This window comes from Colossoma macropomum, unplaced genomic scaffold (genome assembly GCF_904425465.1).
Source record: "Colossoma macropomum unplaced genomic scaffold, Colossoma_macropomum, whole genome shotgun sequence".
In the NCBI taxonomy this organism is placed as follows: domain Eukaryota; kingdom Metazoa; phylum Chordata; class Actinopteri; order Characiformes; family Serrasalmidae; genus Colossoma; species Colossoma macropomum.
The window spans coordinates 14,937,395-14,957,199 of NW_023494800.1; the positions used below are offsets into that span (position 1 = coordinate 14,937,395).

A 19,805-nucleotide genomic window follows, 5' to 3' on the forward strand; every position below is an offset into this window, starting at 1 on the left:
GTGTAATTCCCGTATCTGCCGCCCCAGGAGAGTGTGGAGATTCCAGCCAAGAGCTGCTGGCTCCGAGCTGTTCGTGTGATGGCCGCATGTGTGTGGAAACACAGATTGGCCTCTATCCCTCTGGGAGAGAGTTCTCCATCCCTCACCCCCTCACCCCCTCGCACCCGTCCACCCCCTCGCACCCATCCACCCCCTCCACACATGCACTCCAAGCTCCAGGTGCTGAGGTACTCCTCCCCCTTCAGGAGATGCACACGTAGTCTCTGCAGTGTTCTGCAGTCATGGCAATAGCCCTCTCAGCACATCCATGATCAAAGAGCCTATGTTTAAAGCACAATAAGACCCCCGCTAATAATCTACAATTACCCTCAGACGCATGTGAGTGGCAATCAGCGTCATTCGAGAATTACGAAGACAACTAGACAAAAAGACACTTCAGCTGGGTCTCTATTCAGCAGAGTGTAATTATGATACAGGCCATTCGCCATAGCGCCACTACCTGATGTTAACAAATATTTCCCCGATGAGAAGCGGCGAGCGCAAAACAAAGCATTGTTTTGTTCATTGTTAGTTCTGACATGGCGCTGTCTTTTGCTTTGTGCTTGGCGGACGAAGAGGAAAGTGAAAATCATCAAAGCCAGGAGGCTTTCCATCAGCGCTGTACAGTTAAGCTCCAGGCGGCTCTCTGCTGAGGAGTTGGATTGGCTGCTGGGGGGGAGAAAAATAAATAAAAAAGTGCAGGACTGTCAGGAAGGAGAAGCGTTTTAGAGTTTAGAGAAGGCCTTATTTATCTGCTCGCCTCAGACTGGGGCTGCGCTTCAAACACAGCTTTAGCAGCCATGGACGACTCAGGGAAGCGAGTCGAGCGAGCACATGTAACTCTAGCAATTATGGCAGACTTAAAGGCAGAATAATGAGTGAGTCTTTAAAGTAAAAACATGGTCCATTCTCTTTTCTTTCCATTCCTTTATTGTATCTTTTTGTTTGTTTTGTTTTTACAAACTCCAGCTAGTTACAGAGGCGTTATTCATTATTAAGGGCCCAGATCATGGAAACAGAAATTTCCCAGTTTGCTGTAATATGTCAGCATTGTAAAATTTTCAAAATGCAAACATTGTTAAAGCTGCACAGTGTAATTTTTTTGTTAAAATTGAAAGAAGCAGCATTGCTGAATCAGGAACAACATCCCTGCTAAAATATGGTGCGTTTGCGCTGCTGCGAGTGACTCTATAAATCCTGAAATAATCATTTTAAAGTCAGAGTTGTCGGGCTGGATTCTGGAGTTTTTTGGACCACGTCATACATCTTTACATATTAATGTCACACACACAGACATGAAAAGACGGTCCAGCTTGATGTTTAGGTCTCAAATGCAAAATAAACATTATACTGTTGAAGATGTGACAGATAGTAGATAATTCACTTACATCCTTGGTATCGATGCATGCCTAATATTTATTTATCCACCTATTGAGCCGACAGCAGTTTAGCTCTGCCTATTCTTGTTGAAGCTATAAGGGGGTCTTTCACCAAGTTTTGACTGAGTTCTGTTTAAATGCTCTTTCAACACACTCACAGTCAAAAGATTCATCTGCTCTGGAAAAGGGTCCAAAGTTACAAAATGGTCTTGCATGCAATTTCCACCAGAGAGATCTCCAAATCTTCCATAGCATAGCTTTTAATGCTGAAATGTCTTTTTGTAACTTCCTAGTCCCGGGGTCAGCAACCCAAATGTTAAGAAGAGCCATTTTGTCCTTTCAACAAAAATCAATTTGGCTTGGGAGCCACAACATTTCAGTAACGTTTTACCATTGTGGCTGTAAGTATGTCTCAGTATGTGCGAATGTCCTAGTGTAGGCTAAAAATATAATATAAACAAACACAGACTATCTTTACTCTGCTTTAAGCTTTAGCTCAGTTATAGCTGTTTCTCTCACATCTCCAGCAGGAAACTTTTCTGCAAAAGTTGAATAGTTTATTGTAAAATGTCTCTCAGCATTCAACTTTTTACGAAGCTGAAGTTAGCTTCGCCAGGTTCTTGTATGAATTGTCCCGTTCCACCTTAACTGGTGCCTGAGGCGGTGGAATGGAACTGCTGCACCATTTGAGGTGGAACGGGAAAATTCGAACAAGAAGCTGGCGAATGAGAAACTGACTTCAGCTTCACGACTTCTTAGTGCTTGACAGTTTCTCGTTTGCAGATTAAACATATCCGCCCCTTTTGAAGAAGCGGTTGTGATTATGTGTTTAAAAATGGGCTAACATAACAGTGTTTTCCTGTCAGGAATATACCAGGGCAGAATGTTTGAAGTGACCGATGGCTTTATGTCTGACCACCACAGAGTCAGTAACACTTGTCTGTGTGAGCAGAGCCTCCTTTACTGCATGTGTGATTAGCATGCCAGTGTACCCTCAGCTTATGGCACCTGGTATCAGCTTGTATCGCAATGTTGGTATCGGTGAATTTTTATGAGTACATAAGCACGTTTCAGTATCCATAGTGTATACATATATCAACCTATTGAGCCTACAGCAGTTTAGTTCTGCCTGTTCATATTGAAGCTATAAGGAGTGTTTGAACCCAAACTGCTTTTTGAATGAGGCCCTACATAGGGCAGCCAATCAGAGCAGGGCTTATCTACATATACCAGTCTTAAAGCAAGAGAGGTTGGAAAATAGTCCTGTAAAAATGAATGGTGACTTTGAGATATAAAACCACACAAAAATAAGTGGACCTCAGGGGAAAACTGAAATATAGGAATGATGTAGGATATGGGCATTTAAAGACTGGTATAAAAAAGCAGTCATACATCAAGTCTGTAGTTCTATGGAACAGGCAGTTCTTTGAACGGTAGTCAAAGCCATAATGCATAAGGTAGAATGACCTGTCTGAGTGATGTAGAAATTCATGTGCCGCTGTACAGGTTACCTGCTGTTTAAATGGCTGTGCTGAATAAGTCTTGCAGGCACTCTTCTGAATTTTTCAAGACTCGCTAAATGAATTCTACAAGTGCAAAGTAATCTACTTTATGTGCAAATGTTATAGAAAGTGGCAAAATGGATGTACTTCTTCCCTTGGGGTGTGTTGTTTAATTAAACTTTTAAGTTACCTAACTAACTCTCTCTCTCTCTCTCTCTCTCGTTTTCCTCTGCAGTCTGCTCACAGTACTCAAGGGGCGTGTTTGCCATTTTCGGCCTGTATGACAAGCGCTCCGTACACACGCTGACGTCATTCTGCGGAGCACTCCACATCTCCCTCATCACCCCCAGCTTCCCCATCGAGGGCGAGAGTCAGTTTGTCCTGCAGCTGAGACCCTCCATACGGGGGGCACTGCTCAGCATCCTGGACCACTATGACTGGAACCGTTTTGTCTTCCTCTATGACACCGATCGGGGTGAGACTCACACACACACACACACACACATTCACACACACGCACACACAAACAAACAAAGACACACTCACACCTGTGCCACAGCTAAGTTTGGAATCAAGAGGTCATTTAGTTGCGGTCAGAACAAAACCTCCAAATTGTAACTTTATAGGAGAAAGAAACAAGCAACTTTTAATGTAAGTTAATGTAATATGATTTTATTCAGAGCAGTTTTTGGACCATTTCTGTTGATCTGTTCATCGTGAAACTTTCACACAATGTGAAAGGCAGATGACATTTTCAAATTATGTCAAAAAAATGTAAAACCCACAAAAATGGATGTGCAAGGTTTTGTTCATACAGTGAATATTTGTTCCTGGGTTACAAGACCCAGAGATGTTTCTGCAGGTTACATAAGTGTGTAGGGGTGTACCTCGCAATGGTTTGATTTGATTATGATTCTTGAGGAAATGATTAAATCATGAAATCATGAAATCAGATCTGATTCATATAGATTATTTTGAGATAATTTAGAACGAGTCACAGTTTTTGTCAAATTTCTAAATAGTCATGAAAGAGAAAAAAATATATAGTAGACTGAATGAGGATTTTTGATAAACAAATTAGCTTCTCAGTATGTTACACATTCTCATATTTGGATTATTCTACTGAATTGTCCGAGTCAGAGTTCAAAACACATTTCAGACTTTTAACTGACTTGGACTTTAGACTAAACACTTTTTGCTTTGACCCTATACCTTAATTATGTTTATTTTACCAAAATAAATGATTGAACATTCCATTTTCACACTACCGAAACAATCATAACACTACTGAAACTTCACCAAATGTTTGTGTAGTGATTGCTTCAGTAGTGACAATTTTAGCTAATTTTGAGCATCACTCAGAAACCCTAACCAGTACATGACTAGCAAACACAGCTTTGAACAATTGTGCACTTATAAAATCATGATATTTTTTATTTAAACACCAAAAGGTTTACTTAAATGCAGAAAATGTTTTGGTAGTGACAGTTTTCAGACTTTTGGACACATTTACAAGAAAAACAAATGGGATCTAACTGCTCACCATGTAGCAGTGAGGAATGGGGATGCAGTCTCACTTCCTGCTGTAAAGTGCAGGGATGTGGCTAAAATAATGGACTAAAACTCTTAGTTCTTCAGTAGTGACATGAAAACATGGGACAGCATTTTTGAATAAATAGATAACAGAGATAACAAACAATTATTGTTTATATTTTATAATATAACAAATTTGAATATAAATTTTTCAATACAGTTGAAACGCCACCTTACATGCATGCATGACTATGCATCAGGATGCATCAATGCATTCCCACACTCCTAGGAGTGAGTAACATCAGCAACATTTTTTAAGAACTGGAGGGCTCTGTTGCTGTATCACTGGCAAGTAAGTGATTCTAGGATATTGATCTTCTGGATAATGCATGAAAATACTCACACTGTATTATTGTGTGCCTCTGGACAAAAGTCTTCAATAATATCTCTTCTCTGGCTCTATAACAATTATACAACCTCCTCTACGTTGCGGCATATACACAGCACAAGGCTATTTTCATGTTGATCACTGTATAGTAATGGTTTCTAGGAATTAGCTGTGGTGGTCATACTGGTCTCAGTGGTATTTCACAGTGAAGGAGGTTTTCATCACTCTGCTGTTTAGTACTGATGTAATGTTTAGTACTGGCAGTGCGATGACCTGAAGTGATGGACTGCTCACTTTGGGAAGTGTTTTTATTTCCTGCTAGGGTTTTATTAATAGAGTTGGCTGCTGTGGTTTTATTCTTCTGGAACACACCCAGGCTGCGAGCTTCCAGTGCCTAATGAACACTTCCTTAGCCAAGAATCAGAGCCTTGTCTGCACTCCCCCGACTTGTCTTTTCTCTTTCCTCTCCATCAGTGTCTTTTCTTCTCTCTTCCTCTTCTCCAGCATGCTAGGCCGCTATACTGGCAGGAGCCCCAGAGGAAAGCTGTGGCTTGTGCTCTGACACATTTCCTAAAAGCACTCACTTCCTGCGAGAGCCTGCTAGATGAACTACTGATACATCCTACTTTATCCTCCAGTCATCTGACACTGTTGGTTTTCTGTAGGCCTAGATTTGGTAAACAGCTCCGCTACCAACGGAAATAAAATCTGAGACACAGCTCTGTGCCCTTTTCACCCCAAATAACATGACGTTCTGCTGCTGCAGTTGGCAGTTCACTGACTCGTAGAGCACAGACAGTCAATGCGGCTTTCCAAAATCTGCAAGAGCAGATGGATTTTCTCAGTCTTATGACAGTAATATTTATGTTATTACAGTTTATTTTTGGTCAGACCAAATTTTGGTCATTTAGTCCAGACTGTGGTCTGAGGCACCTTGGACACCTGCTATTTTGGTTTGGACCAAACTGAAAAGTCCAACAGCCCAGACCAAACAAGGTGGGTGTGAAACTACTAATACTGAACCATCAACGTACATGTAGATGTAGTTGCTGTGTCTCTTAATATGTGTTATAGTGTTATGTCGGTGAGTTTGGTTGCTTTTGTTGAGAAATGTGTTGATTATAGTTGACCTATCTATGCTCCACCCCCAAATGTATTCTTTTGTAGCAACTGTTGTAAGGTTGGAAGATTTACAGAAGGTTGGCAAAAAGTTGGAGTTTAGATTTTCTATGTAATGTTTCCAGTTTAAAATGATATGCTACTGGGCTTAATTGTGTTTGTGTTGATAATTAAAGCTCTGCAGGTTGAAAATTATAGCAACTTTGCCACCATGCTAATGTTACCGTGATTACACAACACAAAAGCTACATCTGCTCTGTTCTACCATTGTGATCATGAATTATTATTATGATTAATATGACTTTGCAGTTGCAATGCAGTGGAAATGCCACCTTGCATGCATGCATAACTATGCATCACGATGCATCAATGCATTTTTACACTCCTAGGAGCGAGTAATATCAGCAACATTTTTTTAAGAACTGGAGGGCTTTTTTACACACATACGACATAAATATCATTTGAAAGCACGCTCCGCATCTCATTTGAAAGCATATTTCCATATCACAGCATTCACAACAGGCTCCATGGGGTCGTGAGGAGCTGAGGGGGTGTGGCTATACAAAGTGACTCTTGGAAGGCGTGAAACGGTACTGTTGCTGCTGTTGCTACAAGCTAACAATGTTAGTGTTGTCAGTTTAACATGTGTTTACATTTTGGTTGTTTTTATTGTGCTCTGCTGTGGGATGTTGGATAGTGGTTACCTTTCTTGCTATTTTCCCTGCGATTCACTAGCACACTATTAGTAGCGATGTAGTCTATTAATACTAAACATAGATGTTAAATCCCAAAACTCCCACTGCAAACTCAGTCGACTAGTTCTGCATTCTGTGATTCTGTTCTTCATTCCACACAAAGAAAGCAAACAGAAAATGTGTTCTAGGGCCAACGTTTTTTGATAATGTCATGAAACATTATTGTGACACTGTGTTCCATGTAAGATGTGGCCTATTTAAACTTTTGTAGACCAGTAGTACAGAACTATTTTATTGCAATATGAAGCGCCAAAAGCAATTTATAGAGGTGTTATTCATTTTTAAGGACTGATTTCACAAGTGAGTGTGCACTCCATATAAAAGAAGCCGTGTCAAGCACTATTTTATTGCTGTTTTATTGCTATATGAATGGTTAAGATGTAAATATGTGACTTGCCTAAAATATCTTGGTACTAAAAAAAAGCCTTTAACAGTGTTTACAGCTGTGGTTGTGTAGGTAGTGCGTGACTCCCTACGGGGACATGTTTTGACTGCTGGCTGAGTGGGCCGAGGGCAGGGTAGGCTTGGCTCAGACTCACTGGACTGCGAGAGATCTCAGCCGACACAAGCAGAGCATGAAGAGACATGATGAATGGCTCAGAAAGAGAGAGAGTGCTCTCTGTCTCCCTCCCTCTCTCATTTTCTCTCTCTCTGAAATTTTCTGTCTATATATCTCTCTCTTTTTCTGCTGTTTTGTCTCTACTTCTCTCTTTCTGTCTCTCTGTTTCAGTCTTTCTCTCTCTCTCTCTCTCTCTCTCTCTCTCTCTCTCTCTCGCTCTCTCTCTCTCTTTCCCCCTTTCTATCTTATGGGCGGCAAATCCAGCCAAAAAAGAAATTAAAATTAAAACAATAAAATGTAAATGCAAACCTCTTTTTGCCATTTCTTTTTCCAAACATCTGCGCAAATATCCTGCCAAAATTGAAAATTAAATGAAATACCTACATTTGCAATTTCATTTTTCACATGAGCACGAGGCATCAGTGACAAAAATAAAAATAAATGTAAAACAGCTATTTGTCATTTCATTTTAGTTGTTATTCTGGTTTTTCATGGTCAAATCTAAAATGGAAAAGCTAACAGAAAAGAAAATCCAAGCTTCACTTTGGCTTTTCTTCATGAAATGCAGAATACGTGTCAAAACTAAAATCAAAATGCAGTGTTCACGTTCTTATTTCTTTTTCACAGTAATCGGCTGCAGATCTGACAAAATGAAAATGAAAATGCAAAATGAATAAATCAACAGCAAAGTGACAGTTTGTGATTCGGTTTTCGGCGCGGACACGCTTTAAGTGTGAGAATGAAAAGGCAAATGCAAACGAACATCAGCGCCACCTGCTGGACATTTACTTTACATTTTCCACTTTTCGTTTTCGTTTTCAAACTGACCAACATGCAAATATATGTTAATTAGCACTGGGCGGGGCTACGGGGTACATTTTAGGACATCCTCAGACCTCCGAGTCAGAACGGCATCATTCCTCAAGCTAAACGACTTAGTCTCGAGAAAAACCATCGTCATGACACCGTCAGAAAAAACTGGAAATGTTATACTGGCATTTATATCGAGATACATAATAGTTTTCTAAGTTATAACCACCGAACCAGTATGTGCTGGACCAGGCCTGCGTTTGGTCTGATACCTTTTCTCTGAGGCCGTTTGGTCTGACAGTGTTTGTTCTGATGTTCAGTTTCACCAGATCTGAGTCATGATGATGGTTTTTCTCGAGACTCAAAGTCGTTTAGCTTGAGGAATGATGCCGTTCTGACTCGGAGGTCTGAGGATGTCCTAAAATGTACCCCGTAGCCCCGCCCAGTGCTAATTAACATATATTTGCATGTTGGTCAGTTTGAAAACGAAAACGAAAAGTGGAAAATGTGAAGTAAATCTCCAGCAGGTGGCGCCGACATTTGTTTGCATTTGCCTTTTCATTCTGACACTTAAAGCGCGTCCGCGCCGAAAACTGAATCACAAACTGTCACTTTGCTGTTGATTTATCAGTTTTGCATTTTCATTTTCATTTTGTCAGATATGCAGCCGATTGCTGTGAAAAAGAAATAAGAACGTGAACACTGCATTTTGATTTTAGTTTTGACACGTATTCTGCATTTCATGGAGAAAAGCCAAAGCCAAAGTGAAGCTTGGATTTTCAAAATGAAATGAAAAATAGCTGTTTTACATTTATTTTTATTTTTGTCACTGATGCCTCATGCTCATGTGAAAAATGAAATTGCAAATGTCGGTATTTCATTTAATTTTCAATTTTGGCAGGATATTTGCACAGATGTTTGGAAAAAGAAATGGAAAAAAGAGGTTTGCCTTTACATTTTATTGTTTTAATTTTAATTTCTTTTTTGGCTGGATTTGCCTCCCATATCTATCTCTCTCCTTATTGCATCCCCTCCTCTTTCTCTCTTTCTCCTTTCTCTCTCTTTCTCTGTCTTATTTGTCTCTCTCTACCGTTCTTTGTTACTCCCCCTTGTCTCTGTCCCTCTCTTTCTCACTTTTGATACTTTCTCCCCCCCCCCTTCTCTCTCACCTTACCTTCTCTGTTGGTCTCTCTTCCTCTTTTTTCTGTAATTATCGCTTTCTCCCCCCCCCCTCTTTCTATCTCTCTGCCTACCACCTCCCCTCCTCTTTTTCTCTCTCTCCTTTCTTTCTTTCTCTATTTGTCTCTCTCTCTTTCTTTGTCACTCCCCCTTTCTCTCTGTCCCACTCTCTCCCTGTCTCACTCTTCTTTCCTTCTCTACTTCTCTGTCTCCCTCTGATCCATCTCTCTCTCTCTCTCTCTCTCTCTCTCTCTCTCTCATTCTCTTTCTCTGTCTTTCTTCTCCTCTCTGCTCTGTTGGTCTCTCTTCCTCTTTTTTCTGTACTTTCTCTCTCTCTCCCTTTCTTTCTTCTGTCTTCCTTTTGTCTTTCTGTCTTTTTCCTCTTTTCCATAGAACACATCCCTATGCATTGTTGCTTCCCTCTGCTGGGCCGGATGCTGAATGGGGGGAGGGGAAGGAGGAGCGACTGCTTTGGCACCACTTACACTAATGTGAATTTCTCATACACAAACACACAAACACACACTCAGATTCACACACAGCCTGAGGCTACAGATTTATCAGATATTAATCAGCGCTCTATTCTCTGTTGGAGGGCTTGAATTATTAGCAGTAAGGACTGTGGCCGGGAATTGGAAGTGAAGGCATTTCATATGATTACACAGTATTGCAGGTGTGTGTGTGCAGCTACTCAGAGGCAGCTCCATGTGCATGCATGCTTGTAACATGTCTGGATTTAATGTATGTCTTTGTGCACACAGCCTGCTGTATGCATTATGTGTTTATGATCACTGGGCATTGACTGATGCGGTTTACAGACCACCACATTAACAGGGCCTTTACGTGTTCCATAATGTACCATGCTTTGATGTGTTAATTCTAGTGGAAATTTATGGAATGAGAAATCCCCTGAGCATCACAGCAACCAGTGTGCTCTGTTTAATTTATACCAACCCACCAACCAATCACGCATGAACATACAAACATAAGAGGGAATACACGAATATACAAGGGCATCTGATGGCTACCACGTATGTGTGGATGAAATAATGGTATGTTGTTGTTATTATCATTGGTATTATGATAAATTACATCCCAGTAATCTTTTCTGATGGTATTGTGGATATCATCAGTTAAAAAAAATTTAAAAAATTGGCCCTATCACTGGGAGATTGGAAGGGGTTGGCCCTGTCCTGGGGTGGAAAATGGCACTGATTTTACTGGTGGAATCATGTATGATGTAACTACAGTATTTTTTGACATGTCTTAAAATGTCTGATTATGGGACATTTTTATATTGAAATTTACCTTAACCCTAAATAAGCTTTCCATTCTTAGATTTTTATGATCAACCAATGCATCTTTAGTTTAATGCAGTTCCTACGGCTTCCACTACTTATTGTGGAGTTTCTAGGCTGCCTTCACGTGCCAAACATGCTGCATGCAGACAGTCGTTACCACAGAGACTGTCTAATAGAAATTTTAAAAGTTATTTGGTCAGAGCTTCAACATAACATAGGTTTTGTTACGAGACTGTATGATCAAATCTCCCATGGAACATGATTTGTGAAATGTTGCATGTAATATAAATTTTAACAGCATTTCATAAAATATATCATTACTGTGTCACGGGTGCGTTGTGTTTGATCCACTCATCAAACCTTAGAAAGATCAAATATAATGATATACTATGGGCCAGTTTCCCAGACACAGATTAAGCTTATGTCCAGTCTAAATAGGATTTGCAGCATTGACATTGCAGTTTAGTCCAAAGCTAAGTTTAATTCATGTCCACAAAACAGGCCTATATGACCCTGTTAAAGTTTGCTGACTCTTGCTTATCCAAGTTTCAAGGTCATAAATAAGGAATTTGCCCTAATTTTGCAGTAACTGCCTCTATTCTTTTGGGAAGGCTTTACACTAGATCTTGGAACATTGCTATGAGAATTTGATTGCATTCAGCCCGTGAGTTTAGGTACTGGTGTTGAATGTTATTTCTGGATCACATCTCCTCCTCTGCTCATCCCAGAGGAATTGATTGGAGCTCCATCACTCCAGGGAACACAGTTCCACTGCTCCACAGCCTAATGTTGGGAATGCTGGGGGGGGGGCTTTATACCCCTCTAGCCGACGCTTCAGAGCATCCCATTCTATTGGTAATGCTTTTCTATGGAGATTATTTAAGTTCTGTATGAAGTTCTCAGCAATGCAATTCTAACTAGTGAATTTACTAGTTAAAAGGGGTGTCTGGACACATCTGGACACACAGTGTACGTATATTGTATCATGAAAATTGTGATTATTTTATTTTTGCCATATTACCCACTCCCACTACCTAGAAGGCTCCTCATTGCTTAACATAGCTTCGCTGGTTGCCATTGAATTGTATTCTCTGGCACAAATACTTCACCATGTGGGAATTTAGGCTAAGGAAGAGCAAGGGTGAACAGACATGGCTCCCAAATGGCGAAACTGCAGGGTTGCCAGATTAAGCATAGGTTAATCCACTAATTAGGGGAGCAAGAGGGAGCTTTTGCTCTCCCTGTTGCCAAATTCTGATTGTGACCATAAGGATCCGTTTTACAGGGACATCTGCTCATCTTGGAGTCAAGTGGCCCTCAGAGGCTGCGGGTGCCTCTCTCGAGCAGCCAGATTAACATATCTAACATCAGCCTGGACTGATTGGAACAAGCAGCAGCGTAGCAGGCTGGAATTAAAGCTCTGGTAATGCTGCTGTCCTCTTAGAGCCTCAGTAACACCTCAGAGGTGTGAGAGCATGCCTTTTTTTCCGTCTGCCAATTTGGCCTAATGAACTGATAGTTGTGCGGCTGCATCGCGGTTGTGCATCCTGTTTTGACATTGCCAGCAGCTAGTTGAATGCAATGAGAAAAGCAGTGCTCTGCCCTATCGCTGATCTCTTTTAGACGACATCTAAAACTAGCTGATGTGTAGGAAAGGACAGCAGGGTAATGAGAATATTAGCATATAGATATCAACATGCTAGCTTGCGGCATCTCCGCAACAGCCATGAGCTCACTCTGCTGCAGTGCCTCTGACTCACTGCTTAAATCACACTTCACCTTCTCCTTATGTGTGTCGAGCTTTGTGATGCAAGTGTCGTTTCCTATCCCACAGGATATTCCATCCTGCAGGCCATCATGGAGAAAGCAGGCCAGAATGGCTGGCAGGTCAGCGCGATCTGCGTGGAGAACTTCAATGACGCCAGCTACCGACAGCTCCTAGAGGACCTGGACCGTAGGCAGGAGAAAACATTTGTGATAGACCTGGAACCAGAGAGACTTACTAACATGCTGGAGCAGGTACATCACAGTGTATTTGTCCATATCTTTCATGGCTAAAAATCTTAATATGGTCTAGCTAATGTCAAAGTATATTGTCAAAGACTAAAAAATATAAACAAAAACGCAGACTTAGGCCCAATCCCATTTCACCCCTTGCCCCTACCACTTAGCCTTTCGCCCTCTGTTTTGTACGTTCACGTCTAGGGTTAGGGTGTCACAATTTTTGTTGAGATAGAGGGGTTGCCGACCCCTGACCTAGAGCAAGATTTTCAGATTTAAAGACTAGGAAAACCTCCTTCTGATGGCATATCTTGAAGATGGGAGGAGCTTTTGAATAACTGTAAAGACACGATGGGTACTCGAAGTTAGGATATTGTTTTTTTCCCAACTCTTTTAGAAAAACTATCAGTACCACATTGCAGAATGATGCATGTTTGCCAGGATTCGATCTTGTTCTGAGATGTTTTCCTCAAATGGCCTTTACAATTTCAACACTATAAATAGCTAGCTAGCTAACAGACCTAATGTTATGCTAGCTCTGTTATGAGTGAACGGCTAGACTTCTTTTCACTGCGTAGCCTTTAGAAAGTCACCTAGTGAACCAGAGTAACAGTTGTTCAGGGTTTAACTAACACTGGATTGAGGAACAGAACAGTATAGTCATTTTCAAAGAAAACTATGAATTGCTTACCATCAATATTAACAAAAAATGTTTTATTTCAGGAACTCTTACTGCTTTATTGCCCAGGCAGGTGTACATTTCAGTCAGTAATGGCTGAATACAAAATGTCCCATTGCTGTTACCATTCAAAAAATCTATAAAACTAAAAAAAGCTAATTGAGGAAAGAGGCAGAAACAATACTGTTTGAAACGACTTGAGTCTGTAAGAGCGTCATTTGCTATTAGCTGTGACAAAGTCCCACAAGATTGCCTTTTGGAATCATTTCCCTGCCTGTCAAATGTTTCTGAGATATGAGAGACTGTATTTGCTTAATTTCCCTGCAGTAACAGAACATTATAAACGGAGGCAGAGTCTTTGATTACTGATAATTAAAAACAGCAGAAGTCTGCTTCCTTTCCCCCGGTTGGAGGCACAGCTATTTCATTCTGATGCGGACCGAACGTTGACAACTGTGTTTGCGCTGCGGATTTTGCTCATCTCCATGTGTCTGGCTTACCTCTGCAGATTGTGAGCGTCGGCAAGCATGTCAAAGGCTACCATTACATCATGGCAAATTTGGTGAGCGAAATTGTTTTCTCTTATCACCCTATTCTCCCTGTCAGCTTTGCCTCTTTTCATATCCATATTATCTCTCTCTCTCTCTCTCTCTCTCTCTCTCCCCTCCCTTCTTTTCCATTTTCCTTCTGCCTGTCTTCCAGCTCTCTTCCTCTTCTCTCACTGTCTTTTTGCCTGCATAGTCCTCCCTTCTTCCTCCTTTCCCTCCCTCCCTCTGTGGCTTTCTTAATCCGCTCCCTTTTCCTGTGTAAGATACGTCAGTTGAGGAGTCTAATTCGTATTCCGGGCTGCAGAGCCAGTGACAGTGTTTTAAAGCAGAGAACAGGCTGTGTGCCTGTGCACAGGATTGGCTCACAGAGGCAAGCAAGGGAATGTGTGTGTTTGCAGAATCACTCTTATCACAGCCCAGCTTTAATAATTCCTCTCTCTCTCTCTGGTCCTTTCTCTCTCTCTTTTGCTCCAACAGGGCTTTAAAGACATCAATCTGGAGCGTTTCATGCATGGTGGGGCGAATGTGACAGGTTTTCAGCTAGTGGACTTCAGCAATCCCATGGTGATTAAGCTCCTGCAGCGTTGGAACAAGCTGGACCAGCGCGAGTACCCTGGCTCTGACAGCCCGCCCAAGGTAAACTCACGCTCCTTGACCACGACCAGACATGCACTCCACACTGGGACTCAAACACACCAGTTCCTGCTTAAATATTCCAGTCCAAATGTTTGCTGTTTGAATTAGGGATGCATCGATCCAGCTTTTTTCGCTCCTGGAAGGGATTCCAATATCTCAACTCATGTACTCATACCGAGGGTTTATCTGATACTGGTGCTCGGTTAAAGTACTTTTGTAGCAGCATACTTAAGCATAAATATAGAGTAGATTTTGACATACCACAGTGGAAACGGTCATACATCAACATTTATTTTACAATGTATTTGAACTCAAAATAGCCTAAATGGCTTTGTCTTAATAATGCAAGAAACATGTCATGACAGATGTCGTATGCTGTCATAAGTTGTCATAACAGATAGCATAATGTTCGACGTCATGACAGCTTATGTTAAATGCTAATTTTTGCTCTAGACAGCCATCATGACTTCAAACATTATGACATCTGTCATGACAGTTAACAGTAATGATAGCATGAAACTGTTACTGGACATAATCTATCATGACAACTCATGACAGTATATGACATCTGCAATGGCATGTTTATGGCATGATTATCAGCGTTATGTAGAGTTCAAGTGTTACAGTGCAAATATTAAATGATATTGTTCTAGGTTTATAAAATTGCACTTGTTACAATGTTACAATTATAACTAAGAAAAAATATCTGAGGATCAGTTATTCATGTCTGAACAACTCTGACCAATATCTGATTTTTAAGGTTAGTATCAGTGCCGATTCTCAGCTAGTGTATCAGATTGGAGCCTCACTAATTCAGATATCCAGATTTTTAGATGAATATTTTTTGAATATCCAACAGGAATGTATTTTATAGTGATGTGGATCAGATCAGTGTGGAACTATGTTACGGTAGAACATGAAAGCTTGTAATATCTGCAGTCCCAGCGATTTGATAGCATTTTAACTAACTGTCTTTTGTGTATGTCTGTTTTCTGTTGCTTACTGTGAGCAAAAAAAAACATTTTTACTCTTGAGTCACGACCGGTTAAAAAGAAGGTATAATGGAAACATTCTGCTTTACCAACTGAAGTGGCTTTGCTGTATTGTGCATCATTCAAAAAGCATTCAGGGCTGAAATAACTTCAGTGTGAGCGGGCTGGGCAAAATTGTTATAGGCTGAATAGGAGGATATATGTAAACGTATTGGTTTTCGTGACCTCAGGAAAACAATGAATTCAAAACAGGCTGTTTTTGCAGCTCAATTTGTATTTATGGACTGGAGGGTCTTACCAATGTTTACATACTTCATCAGTTTTATTTCTTATCTAGCCTAAGTTGTGTTGTGTTATCTATGATATGATAACTCGGTTAAGTAAACGAATACTAAATTGAATTTGGTTATCCATATATATATTTGCATAATCACACCCATATCTAGTTCTGAGTCCTTTGCATCCTAATACAAATGCATTACTTCCTTGCAGTTAAGAAGCTAAGCCCAAATTTCCAGTAAAATTGCATTTTCAGCAAAGTTTGAACAGCATTAAGGAGCCGTGGCCAACACAGGTGCTAGTATTGAGTACACCACATCACCTAGAGCCCCATATGCAGTATGTAATGCTGTGTATTACAGAGCCTCTCTATATGCTATGATGGGCTTATTCTAACCTCCACATTTTCCCATTTGCGCTCCCATGTCTAACCTTGCCAGAGTGTAGCCGTGGAAGGCTCTGCTGTATTTCTATCCTTTTTCGCTGTGACTGCGTGTCCCCATGGGGTCTGACGAGGATGACACTGTGAAGAGGGCTGTGGGACTGATGTGGTAAAGGAAATCCCTTTGGCATGGCCTGAGGGGATGCTGCTTTACTGGGCGGCTGCTTCTCACCGCACACCACTGACTGGGGCTGGGACCTCTGCCCTGGAGAGGTGAACAGCATTAAGGGCTCAGACAGAGGCACCTGGTCAGCACAGTGTGTGAAACACACACATAAATGCGTGCAGGTGATAAACTCCTAAATGTATTTGACTCAACATCACATCTAACATTTTTCAATGTTTTCAAAGTGTCATATAACAAGAATAATATCGCTCGCTCTCTCTGGGTGGGTAGGATGGCCTCCTTCCCTCCTTCTCCCCCATCACTCAACGCGTTGCTAGTCAGCGCAAGCGTCTGTTGGCTGACGTAACAGATCTGGCGGTTGGCGCTTTCCTCCGAGCACGTTCAGCTGTCCAATGGCGTTGCATGAGCGGCAGTTCGAAAAGATGTGGTGGCACTTCACAGGTCTCGGAGGAAGCCTGTGTTAGCCTTCACCCTCCTAGCGTTGATAGTATCGTGTGACTGGGGGAGTCCTAACTAGTGGGTGGAATTGGAGACGACTAAATTGGGGAGATAATTGGGCAAAAATCATGTACAAAATGGTCATTAAGTATAAGTTATTAAATTTCAGTAGATATTTCTGAGGAGATTAGATATAAGATAATCCACTTGCAAAATGAAGGGGGAAGTTAAAAGATCATATGTAAGAAAACCTGGAGCTCAGAAAATGATGAGAAAATATATAGAGAAAATGAGATTCCTTACAACCGTGCAAGATCTGGTACACCACCAAAACTGTCCCCATCAGATGAACAGTACTTAAAGCTTTCATCTTTGAGAGAGAGGAGAAAATGAAGAATCTTAATTTCTGAATTAAGGGTGTGAAAGGATGTCTAGATGTAAAGAAGCCATTACTGAGGGAGGAAATAGACAAAAATGTAGAAACATTGCAAATCAGACAAAGAAGCTGCTGGTGTTCTCAGAACAATGGGCTGACCACCCTGGAGTCCAGACATCATTGGATGTGTTTAGGAATGAAAAGACTGAAGTTTGGAGGAAAATATCCTTGGACATTTATTTGAAAAACAGAAAGTAAGTGTCCTGAAAAGAATGGAAGCTGTAACAAATGCAAAAAAATATATTTAGTTGCTGAGACTTTTATGTAAGTTTCTCTAAAATGTTTCTTTATTTTTCTGACACTGAAAAAGAAAGTTTTGTTAGGCTGCAGATTTATTTGATAACCATGACATAAAAATGGACAACAGCACTGAATGTCATCTGTGCTTTTCCATATACTCTGACATGATTTTATTTCTCTTCTTTCTATGCATTTTAAACAGGGAATTGACCATGTGTAACATTGCATTTGGATTTATTTTGATCATAACAACCTCTGATAAATTATTATAGACTATTTCATGGCTGTATGTTGGAGCAATTTACTGATTCACAAACAGTAAAATTCCATAGCCTGTGTGTGTGTGTGTGTGTGTGTGTGTGTGTGTGTGTGTGTGTGTGTGTGGACATGTCGTTATCAATACAACACAACTACTAGGTCTGATAGCGTTCCAAAGATATTAGGCCTACATACAGTCTATATTAAAAGAATGGAATTAACCATTTTTTTGTTTTTTTTTTCTAGCCAATTAATAGAATTTATGTTGAGGCTGGAACACAAGTAAGCGAACATTACAATATCAGTTCTGCTTTGAGTGAACTGATTAATGTTTAATCATCTAGTCTAATGGTGGATTATTTCCTATATTGTGTACTTTTTGTATTTTTTCTATATTTAATTAGACTTTTTTTATTGAAATTTCACTCTGTGCCAAGAGTAACCCTATACGTCTTGTACATCTTGATTCTGATTCTCGTTCTAGAAATACCCTCCATTGTCTAGTTTATAATATTTCAGCCAGTACTTTAGAAGTTATTATTGAAAAAATACCAGTGATTCCAAACTTTTGAATGATATTGTATGTGTGATTTGCACAGAATTGTGACTGTAGCTGATGACTTCTGGAGTATCTCTGTCTCTCTCTGGCTCACTTACATTCCTTCCTCTCTTTGCTCAAAGACAACTCTCAGTCATTGGTGCTGCTGAAAACACACTCAGAGCTCTCTTAGTTGTTAATTAAAGCCCTTTTGGTGCCACGGCTATTCTCCGAGCCCCTAAAGTACGCTCTATCCTCTTCATCATGTGAATCCTCAGCAGATGCGCTGGGCTCAGTCCCCTTGTTTAAGAGCTTTAGACAAATTTGCCCTCCGTCCACCTAGCAGTGGGCCAGGGGGGAGCATAGGGCATTAGTGGGACTGATCGAGCTGCAGAGGAACTGCTCTTTAACCCCCCCACCCTGGTGTGAACGGTAGGCTACCAGTGCCACACTGAAGGCCCTAATGAATCTGAGAGAATGATGTAATATCCTCCCTCTGGCCTGGGGGAGATAATGAACTCCCCGCCATCTTTGATAATTAATACATGACTGTAATGCTGTGGAACTCGCTCTGTATGTCTGTTGTGTGTGTGTGTACCTCTTGCTTTCTCATTCTATCTCTCTCTCTCTCTATCACTCTGTCTCCCTCGCCTCCCCTGCTGATCTGATGTTTTTGCCTTGAGGTCTCTCCATGGGTTTTGTATTTTTGTTTGTAAAGGAACAAAGAATCAAAACTCCTGTACCACCAATCCTTCAGTGGAATTCCAAACACCTTTTTCACTGTGTTGTGAGAAAACAGGATACTTTGAAGTGTCAGCCTTCAAAAAACAGACAAGACTGCCTGAACAGTACGCAAAGGTGTTGCAGAAAATATTGGAACATGGTAAAACATAGTTTTAACCCATAACCCCTTAAAGTGCCAGTCTTATTACATTCTAAGGCTTCAGTAATTACATGGACTACATTGCAAACTGGCTGATTCATTTATTAAGTTATAGGAGTGTGTAATAAAGTCTGAACCCGCCAGCAAGTCCTGGATTGAAAGTCACCGTTACCACTGACAATAACAAAAGCATGATGTAACCCAATATTAATTACTTTTCACATGCAGCTCATGAAAACAAACTCGGGCCAGAAGTACTGACTCGAAACCAGGAGTTTCAGGCTGAGTTTTTTCTGGGTCACGGCTCTGCAGAGTTTAGTGTTCTGCCTCATTAAACACACCTGATTCAACTCACCAGCTAATTAGTAAGACCTTTTAGAAGTTGAATTCAGAGTGTTATGCTGCATTCAGGCGCTCCTCGGAAGACTGTATATACCAGATGGTTAGATAGTGAATACTTCACTTGTTCAGGGTTTGTTGAAAGATACGCCCACCGCATGGAAAAAGAAAGCACAGGGGTCTGGAGAATATATATCTTGCTTTTTCATTGCTGTACTAAAAAGCACATAAGACCATCTGGTAATTTTTTCTCAGTGACCACCATGATTACCATTTTTTACCGGCAGAAAAACTGAAGGGTTGAGTTGTATGTCATGTCTGGAAAAAAATGTGTATCGTTAGAATCACAGGTTTCCCACTGGTAAATACAACTGTGTTGGATGTTCGAGTGCAGTTTACAAGTCG

At 40.8% G+C, this 19,805-nt stretch overlaps 1 protein-coding gene across 2 annotated transcripts in view; it reads left to right on the forward strand.

Annotated features, from left to right (window-relative positions):
* gria4b (glutamate receptor, ionotropic, AMPA 4b) overlaps positions 1-19,805 on the forward strand; it is a 129,360-nt gene that overhangs the window by 63,183 nt on the left and 46,372 nt on the right. For both annotated transcript variants that reach the window (XM_036587785.1, XM_036587784.1), the window contains exons 3-6: positions 3,156-3,395; positions 12,399-12,583; positions 13,753-13,806; positions 14,270-14,428. In XM_036587785.1, coding sequence (XP_036443678.1) covers positions 3,156-3,395; positions 12,399-12,583; positions 13,753-13,806; positions 14,270-14,428 — 638 coding nt within the window. The remainder of the gene's footprint in view (positions 1-3,155; positions 3,396-12,398; positions 12,584-13,752; positions 13,807-14,269; positions 14,429-19,805) is intronic.